Raw genomic sequence first — 9,878 nt, forward strand, 5'->3', positions numbered from 1 at the left:
CTTCTTCCTTTCCTCCTCCCTCTCTCCATTCCCTCCTTTCTGTCTTTTTTTCCTCCCTTCCTTTCTTCCTTTCATAACAAGGATTTGGGGGATACATTTTAGGTTTTTGCTTATTTCTTTGTTTTGGCCTATACTTTCATTGGTATGAGGAACTCCTGGTGTGGAAACTCCTTCTAATGCAGATACTGACTGCTAACTGCCAATTCATCATCTTAGACTGCGGCAGTCAGAAGTCAGGTGACTTATCTAGGCTCACATAACCAGTGTACAGCAGAAATGGGTCTTCCCGAAAAAAAGGTTGGCTCTCTATCACTGCACCACAATACCTCTCTTCAGAGCAAAGATGTTATTTATAAAGACAAAACAAAATCATGCATCTGAAAACAGACAGATAACAGAAGATCAGGGTGGTAGCTGCCAGCCATCCCCAGAAGGGACAGTAAGAATGAATGCTGTGATCTGTAATAACGAATGAGAAGTAACAGACACCTCTGGACTGTCATTCGTGGAGGGAAGCAGGAGCATCCCAAAATTAATTTCTTTTTAGCTTTGGACGTTGTCATATTTTAAGGACAACAGATTCACCTCTTCAGTGATATTTCTCTTGAGAAAATATTAAATCAGCAAACATTAAGTGGTCCTCCTTTTCCCCTGCTTCTGTAGGGGATAGCCCAGGATAGAGCCACACTTGGATCAGTTTGGACTGGGCCTTTTTTTTTGTTTGTTTTTTATTTTTTGTGATCACTGTGGTCCACGGAAAAGTGATAGTTGTCATGCTAATGCGTCCTAATCATTAAAGTAGCAGCCCAGCTCCCCTAACAGTCTCCTCTCCCCCTGCCACTGCCCCCATACATCCTCAGCACTCACCAATCATATCAGAAGCAAGCTCTGGGTCCCTGCTTCTCCTTTCTCAGTCCTGCCTATGGCTTGTCCAGAGGCAGGCTGGCAGTAAGCATCCTGACCCTCTTCCTTCTGATTATTTCCAGGCAGTGGCCCAGCTCTCCCAGCTCAGGCCCTGTGGAAATTCTGATGTCTGTCTAGCAATTCAGGGGCCTCCACCTCTCAGGCAGCCAGCCCAAAGACCAGTCTGGGCTCAACTCAAATCCTGACTTTTTACTCATTTCTAGGAGGGAGAGGAGTCCAGGTGCTCTCTGTAGTTTGCCCTGGGGCCTGAGAAAAAGGAGGTTTTCCCTCATTTAGAGGGAAATATAGAGAGGACAGAGAAGACGGGGGTGGGTGAGGGTCTTATCCCAAGCATGGTGTCTGCAAACTTCCCTAATTTGGACTGACTTTGAAGAAAGCCTGTCTGAATTAGGGGGATGTCTAAAACGTTTGAAGCAATATTATTGTATTATCTTTAAGGCAATACATGCCCTCCAACCTGCCTTCCCCAAGATAATGTCTCTGAATAAGATTCTTGGTGGAGACCACAGTCCACTCCAATTAATAACTCCTAATTATTTCTAATCAGTAGAGGTAGTGTACCATTAAAGGTAAATTGAAGTCACTGGACCTGGGTTCAAATCCTGTCTCTACTCCATCTTATCTGTTTGACCCTAGACAGGTCACTCCTCTTGTCCTCATTTTTCTTGCCTAGAAACTGAGGGGACTGGAATAGATGACCTTCAAGGTCCCTTCGAATTATCTATGATCCGCATATCCATATGGGGTTAATAATGCCAGGATTTAACGAAGATGTAAGAATACTTGCGATTAGTGGTCACCACCAAAAGGCTTGAATAATTGCTCACACTTACATATCTGTTTAGAAAGCATTTTCCTCATGACGACCCTGTGAGCTCTACAGTACAAGGATTATTGCCCCCATTTTATAGATGAGGGAACTGAGGTTCAGAGAAGTCAAACGATTTGCTCAGCTCACACAGTAAGCGAAAGAAAGAGAGCTAAGAACTCAGATCCCTGACTCCCAGTCCAGTGCCCCATCCCAGACATCACATTGCTGAAAAATGCAAAACCGCCTTCTCCTTGAGACTTGAAGCTGGCTGGGCTGCAGAACCCCCTCTATTCATCCCCTCCTAATGTCGCTTTAGTGACAGTCGCCACAGATGTCCACTACTGGTGTCCTGGAGACAGAGCACTGGGAGAGAGGAAAGCTGCCAGCAAGTGGCGAATGGGGGGCAGCAGGTCTCGGGGCCGAGGGAGGAACCGTCAGAGGCTACATCCCTCCTCTGGCCATCCCTGTGTAGACCCGTCGGACAGACTGAGTCTCTAGACTAACTCCTTCCTTGGTAACTTCCCCATGGGAATCTGCAGGAAACCCCCAATTCTCAGGCCTTCTTCCAGAGATGCTACTTAACCAAACACATTGAGGAGGTGAAGCAAGGACGGAAGTTCATTCTGGGAAAAGGGTGCCCCAATCTGGGGGCGCAGCCTGCCTCCCCCCTGCCTCATTGCCCCCCACCCCAGAGAAGCCCAGGATTCAATCCGTTCGTGTCATCCCCCAAACCCCCTGTGGCTCTCTCTGAGGAGGAGGGCTACAGGGAACTGACCTCTTCTCAGTGCACTCAGTCCAAAGACTTCTTGGGACGATGCCGTCCCGCCCAAGTCACTCTAAAAGCAAAGGGACTCCTCAGTGGAGATGGGTGGCCAGTCTCTTCTCCCTGGTGACCTCTTCTCGGGTCTCTGGAGTTCTGGAGGCTCTTGTCCTGCTCTGGCTTGAGCTTTTAATTTGCTTTTGTCCCGCTAAGGACAATCCTAAGAAGTGGGATAAAGTGGGCCTCCCCCCACCTCCCACCCCTCTCTTCTCTCCCGGGGCTGTTGGTCCTGACTTGGGGGGAAGGGAAGAAGAAGAGGGGATGGGCAAGGGGCAGGGATGGCAACTGAGAAGTGGAAAGAAGTTCCCCAGATCAGCCTGGGAGCTCTCAGGGCCCCCAGCCTAGAGGACTGTCATGACTTCCCTCATTCCCTTGAGGAGAGGTAGTGGCAATGGCACAGTTAGGGCTGACAGCAGGAATATGAAGGGGAGAAGGCCAGAGTGGAGTGAGAATTAGCTCTTTTCTCAGCCCTTCAAGACCTCCCAATGCTCTCACCTTCCCCTGGTGAAAGTTTGAATGGTACAGTCTGACTATTCACTGCCTGCCAGCCTCCAGGTTACTGAGGGAATGGGAACCATGGGAAGGCAGAGGGAGGGAGGGGGAGACTGGAAGCCGGCCCCTTTCCCCAGGGTTACCGGCTGCTTCTTTGGCCTCCCAGCATCCCGCAGCCTGTCTCTTCTCTCTTCCCTGCCTCCCCCAACTCTTCTTTGGGCATAAACCTTTCCCTGTATTTCTTTCCTCGCCTCCCAGTAGAAGGAGTCATGCAGAATGGTCGGTCCAAGGCAACCGCCAGGCAGAGGAGATGGTGTTTGATGGCAATTGAAGTTGATGTCCTTACGATTTGGGTGGCCTGTCCCCAAGACCCTCCAGGCAGCAGCCATCCCTCCCCTCCCCCATCCCCTCTCTCCCACTCACTCCTCTCAACACACACACACACACACCATCCCTCCTCCCTGACTCTTCAGCCTCCTTTCCCACAGAAGCCAGAGTGTAGCAGCTGCCCCTAGCAACAGCTGGCTGGTTCACAAATGAGACTGAGAGATTCATCAGTTTTAGCCAAGGACTGAGCCTCCCCAACCAGGAGAGGAAATAATAACATCTAACATTTATCTGATACTTTGAAGTTAGCAAAGCATTTTACATAAATTATTTGATCCTCACAACAACCTTGTAAAGTAGGCACCATTGTTATCCCTGTTTTACAGATGAGGAAACTGAGGCATAGAGAGGTTAATTGTCTTATGCACACTCACTGAGCTAATGTCTGAGGAAGGATTTGAACTCAGATCTTCCCGATCTCAAGTCGTACCCTCTTTCCATCATGCCCCACAGCTGTCTTGTTTTACTCAAATACTAAATAATGTGAAATATGGCTCCTGGAATTTCCAGGACCTGGGAAAGTCTTTAGTCCACCTGCTCTAGCACTTAGAGCTCTGATTCTCGATCCCTCCACCTCCTCCTCCTTCCCATCCTGGAGTCCCACAAGCCGCACCTTGGTGCGGCTTCAGTGCGAATGGAAGGCGTCTGGGAGATGCGGCTGCCCAGGGACTAAGCAGGGTCAGGTGTGGGCTGGGGGGGAAGGCTCTGGTTGGGGAGATCAGGTGTCTGTAAGTCAGGCCTGCCCCACCTCCCGAATCGTAGTTCTCACCTCATTCATTATTCATATTTCTCCCACGTCACCCCCAGCCTTGTTAGTTCCCACTCGCCCCTGTGATAAGGCTGTGTGTCATAACTGATTTGGAGGATTTGAATCCTAGTTCTTCGGCTTACTGCTTCTGTGACTTTGGAAATTAAATTCAATAAATGTTAAGTGCTAAGTCCCCCAGCGCTACAAAGACCGGAAAAAAAGAAAAAACACAGCCACGAGAGTTTAAATTCAACTGGGGGTGGGGAGTACAATATATACCCCAATATATCTAATGTAAAAGGGAGGAGAGAGGAAGAGACAGACAGAGCTAATAACGGGAAATCAGGAAAGGCCTGGTGTGGGAAAAGGCATCTGAGCTTTAGCTTAGGATTTTAAGAGGTAATTACTGTACTTCTGTGGACTTCCGTTTCCCCATTTATAAAATAAGGTGGACTCATTAATCTCCTAGGTCCCTTCAAGTTCTAAATGTACGATCCTTTGACTGAGGGTGCAGGGATTGGCACCCCCCCCCAAATTGGATCTGTGAGGTGAGGCAGAAGGGACAGGCGGTGGCAGGCAGAATGAAGTTGCCCCTAAGGAAGAGGAGGTCTTCACTTTTCCCTGGGTCAAGTTTTAGATGGGAGAAATAGCAGATACCCTGGAAACTCTGTCTAGTAATCAAGCACTGTGGGAATTTTCCCAGCCTATAGTCTTCAGCCTCAGCAGGCTGCATTACCAGAAAAGTAAGCAGGATTTGCACCCATTTTCAAGCTGGGAATGAGGAAGACAGTGCCTGGTAGTAAAGGGAAGGTCTCCAGTCAGGGGAGCCCTGCAGTGTATGGCAGAGGCACCAGGTGGAACCACCAGACTACTTTTCCTCCCAGGGCAGAGGAATTGTCCCAATCCTTCTGCTGATTTGCTCAAGGTCTTCAGCTGATGGAACTTCCCACTTCCTCCTTCTCATCCCCCAGCCCTTCCTGTTGAGTATTCAAGACTTCCTGGGGAGGCTGAGAGGGAAAGGGAGGAGAAGGGAGTACAGTCAATCAGGGAGCTAGGGCACCTAGAGCTCTCGTAGAAACTAGGAGGGCCCCTTGTGGGGAACAGTGAACAATGGAAACCCACCTGAAAAGAGCAGAGGAGACAGCACCCCTGCCCCAGACTCTTCTTCTTCCAGCATTCCCTGGGTCTCTGGCATATTCCCTTATTATCCTAGGACAGCCACCACCTCAGACCATGAACCCTGCTGTCAGATTACTTCCAGGTGTGGGCACTCTCTCCACCAATGGCAATCAATAACCCTCTATGCCTCACTTGATTTTGTGAATTATTGTGACGGAGAAAAAAAAATCAGCATTCCCTTTTAACCAGCCTCTGAAGTGATGAACCTCAGATTTTAGCTAAATCAGTTCTTAAAATACAGACATGGTCTCCCATTAAACCCATACACCCAAATTTAAACCCTAAAGGGGTCTCATGGACAGATGAAGAAAACAGAGGCTCAGAGGCAATGACAGACCTGAGATTCAAACTCAGTTCTTCTGAATCCAAGTCCAGCCCAGCTCTTTTATACTGACTCCTACTTTAACAATGGGTTCTAAGGTCAGGAGTGTCTTCATACTTGGCATTCAAGAAGTTTGATGACTGACAGTAAGAGAGGAGTAGTTACCCTCACAGAAAATAGAGATACATTTTTGGGATGAAAGAGGACTTGAAACCAAGCCCTTTCCCCCACCCCTCCCTGAAGTATCCGTGTTAGAAGGTGGAGCTCATCAAATCAATCCGAGTACTTAATCTTACAGAGGAGGAAACTGAGTCCCTGGAGAAGGAAAGTGACTTGTTCACTGTAACAGAGAAAGGTTCATTCAATATATTAGAGATGGACAGCCACCTTTGAAACCAGGAAGATCTGGGTTCAAGACCCACCTTTGACACACCCTGGCTGTGTAGCTAGAGTCAAATCATTTAAAGTCTCCAGGCCAGTCTCTAAGACTATAGATTGCAGAGAAGGCACTGACCTATGTTGGGAGGGAGAATTTCCTTACCTGAGAGTTCTCTATGCCAATGAAATCACAGGTCTAGACCCTATCTCTGTGTGACAAGCACTGGATATACAAAGTATAAATAAACACTCTGCCCTCAGGGAATGCATATTCTAAAGGTAGACAAAATCAAATCCATTGAGGTTTGAAAGGGAGGATACTTCCTAATCACCTCGTATTTAATTTCTGTGGATCTATTTTCTATGTTGTTGAGTTCTCTTGGCAAAGATACTGGAGTGGTTTGCCATTTCCTTCTCCAGCAAACAGGATTAAGTGATTTGTCCAGGGTCATATAACTAGCATCTGAGGTCTGATTTGAACTTGGTCCTCCTGATACTTGGGACAAGTTCTATGCACTGCACCACATAGCTGCCCTATTTAGTCTCTATATTTCTTCTCTGTTTGTTTGTCCTTCATTGTCTGTTGGTTAGTAGTTGGTGGTGGTGGTGGCAAGGAAGGTGATCCTCTTCTCCACAAGAATTGCTCCCCTCAATCATGGCTGCTGGGGCCAGGCTAGAAGCAGGGCTGATGGTCTAAGGGTCATTGCAAATCCCAAGACCCTGGGCTTAGAGTCCTGGGCCACCTCCATCAGGGTCTGAGGGAAAAATGGTGGTAAGAAGCGGTTTGACTTTCCTGTTACATGCTGCCTCCTATGTTTCCCTCAGATTGCCTTGCAGCAAGAGTACAATCTCCCTTTTCCTGCCTTGTCACCCTGCCTAAAGGGTCCCCTTCTCTGCTGCAAGGCAGCCCATGCTGTTGGCAGGGAATGGGACCAGCTCACTGGGCCAAGGAAGAGGGACACACCTGCTGTGTGTCCTGGGCTTCCTTCCCCACCTCTAGACCATGCTAGAACTTGGGTTCCACTAATCCAAGCCCCAGCTGCTGGGAGCTTCCTTTTTCTTCTCTATTTCATCATCATTCCAACTTGACCACAGCTCCACCCCTGGAGTACTATCTTACTGCCCAATCTGTTTCCTAGAGTACAGTTTTGTCAGTTGTCCTTTAAATCCCCAGCACTGGGGCAAATTTCTGTGCTTTAGGACAATTTCCCACATGGTTCCCATCATTCACCTGTTACCTACCTTTGTCATAACTCTGAGTCAGAGGACCTGGGTTCAGCTGCTATCTCATTTACTAGCTGTGTGACTTTTCACCATTCTGAGCCTCAGTTTCCTCATCTGTAAAATGGGAGAAATAGCACTTGTTCCTACCTCACAAGGTTGTCGTGAAGAACGAAAGAGATAATATCTGTGTCTTGTATATCACAAAACATGATATAAATGTAAGATATTGTTATCAAGACTGGACACCACATTTTGAGAAATACATTGACAAACTGGAATGTGTCCACAGGAGGGCAACTGAGATGGCAAGGGGCTTGGAGGCCATATCAGTTGGAGGAAATGAGTATGTTTAGCCTAGAGAAGAGACAGGGCAAGATGGCTATCATCAACTGAAGCAGGATGAGGCTTGCTTTTCTTAGCCCCAGAGGGCAGAACCAGGGACAGAGGAAAAAGGTGCAGAGAGGCATTTAGGTTTGCTGTCGGGAAAATCCTTCTAATGGTTAGATCTGGCCAAAAGTTAAAAGGGCTGCATTGAGAAAGCTTAGATTTCCCATCGCTGGGGGTCTTGAGTGGAGATTAGATGGCCATTTATCTGGATGTTGTCGAGAAAGGATTTCTGTGTAGCTAGAGACTAGGATGAGGATGATTCTGTGACTTTTCTAGCACCAGGAGCCACTGTATGCAATGGAGCTGTTGGTAACCTGGGAGAGCCCTGGGAGGTTCCAAGGAGAGGGGGATGTCTACAAGGAATGAGTCTTCTGGATCAAGCAAAGCTAGCAATGACCTTGGGTGGGATTGGAATGATCCTACATTCAATAACCAGATGCCTTGACGAATGTGTGGGTCATCAGACTCCATATTGATTAATGCACTCAGCTAATGCCCCTTGTTTGGTAAGACTGGGTAAATTTGAGCAATTAGTAGTAATCAGTAGTAAGACTTTGGCTTTTTCTCTTCTAAGGAGAAAGGCATGAGAGTTAAAAGAATGCTAGACTAGGAATCAAGAGACCTGGGTTCCAAATCTGCTTGACACTAACTATCTATGGGCGAGTCACTTTGCCCCTGTGAGTTCCAGGCATATCTTCCCTATACCTACCATACTTATCTCACAGAGTTATTGTGAAACTCAAATGAGGTAATTCATAAAATACAAACTTTAAAACAGAGATCATTGGCCTAGAGAGGAATCCATTTTAGAAGGTCCATGAACTCGGATGAAGAAAAAAAATACATCTTTATTTTCACTAACCTTTGCTTTCCTTTGCAATCCTATGTATTTTATTTGACACATTTGAAAACATTATCCTGAAAAAGGATCCACAGGTTTCACCAAACTGCCAAAGAGGATCTGGACATCAAAAGTGGTTAAGAAAACCTGCTTTTAAGTGTTGTATAAATATGTTATTAATCACAATAATAATCCTAGTTGTGACTTTTGGCATTTCTCTCAGCCTCAGTTTCCTGTTCTGTAAAATGAGAGGGTTGGATTAGATGACCCCTTAATTCCTTCTAGTTCACTTTCATATATCACTTTGTTAGAGTGATGTATGACAACAATCCTGGGAGGGAAGATCTGTGATTTCATCTGCAGGGAGAATTTCCAGTGTAGAAACTCCCTCTACCCAGTGTATAACTCAATAGGTAAGTCCTAGGGAGTTGTTCGAGGCACATAGTAGTTAAATGAATAGCCCAGGGACACACAACTGCTAAGTACCATAGGTGAGCACCAAACCCATCTTCTTTTGACTCCAAGCCAAGCAATCTACCCATTTTGCCAAGGCTGCCACTATGAGGTAAACAGGCAGGGATTAATTATGCTCCTTTTATAGCTCAGGAAAATGAAGCCCAGGAAAGTTATTCAATAATTTAATTTTGTTAAGGTAATAAGAGGGATAAAGACCTTAAGATGAAGTCCTAAAATACTTAGAAAAACTCTTAATGCTCTTTTAAGGCACTCTTTCCATCACCTATTTTCTCCCACCCTGATTCTACCTGTTTCCACACACATGCCCCACATTGGTAGTAAGGGTCAAGAAACAGCTAGCTTAGAGACAACCCAGAGCCCCCATTGTGCATGTGGGATTCTCCTGGTCAATCCCCTGGGTATGAGCTAAACTGGATGCATTTATCCCCAAACTCACTCTTTGGCCAAGTGCTAAATAGGGAAAGGGACTAATGGAGGTGGTGGGAGAGGGAGAAGGAATGCCATAAGAGTTATTTCTTCTAGAATGGTCTAAACATAAGGAATTAATATCAGCTCTCCTTCTCCAGCTGATGGCCACAGATGCAGACGAGGGTGATAACGGGCGTGTGTGGTACCGCATCCTTCATGGTAAGTGTTACAAACCCTTATTCCTAAAGGATAGGAATCATCATCCCCTGGTTTAGAACATTAGTCCCCCTCCCAAAAGGTCTGTACCCTGTCCTGGCACCCTGTAACCTATAACCATGAAAAGGTTGGGGGAGGGGTTGGAGAGAAAAAAGGACAAACTTTTCAATTATATATATGTGGGTGTGCATGTGTGTATTGTCCATGGGGATGGATGGATAGATAGATAGATAGATAGATAGATAGATAGATAGATAGATAGAT

At 46.6% G+C, this 9,878-nt stretch overlaps 1 protein-coding gene across 5 annotated transcripts in view; it reads left to right on the forward strand.

Moving 5' to 3' along the window:
- The window catches only part of CDH23 (cadherin related 23), a 600,475-nt gene that overhangs the window by 454,748 nt on the left and 135,849 nt on the right, over nucleotides 1-9,878 (forward strand). For all 5 annotated transcript variants that reach the window (XM_027858426.1, XM_027858400.1, XM_027858408.1 and 2 more), the window contains exon 28: nucleotides 9,557-9,617. In XM_027858426.1, the coding sequence (XP_027714227.1) occupies nucleotides 9,557-9,617 (61 nt within the window). The remainder of the gene's footprint in view (nucleotides 1-9,556; nucleotides 9,618-9,878) is intronic.

This window comes from Vombatus ursinus, unplaced genomic scaffold (assembly GCF_900497805.2).
Source record: "Vombatus ursinus unplaced genomic scaffold, bare-nosed wombat genome assembly UNPS02000749.1, whole genome shotgun sequence".
Classification (NCBI taxonomy): domain Eukaryota; kingdom Metazoa; phylum Chordata; class Mammalia; order Diprotodontia; family Vombatidae; genus Vombatus; species Vombatus ursinus.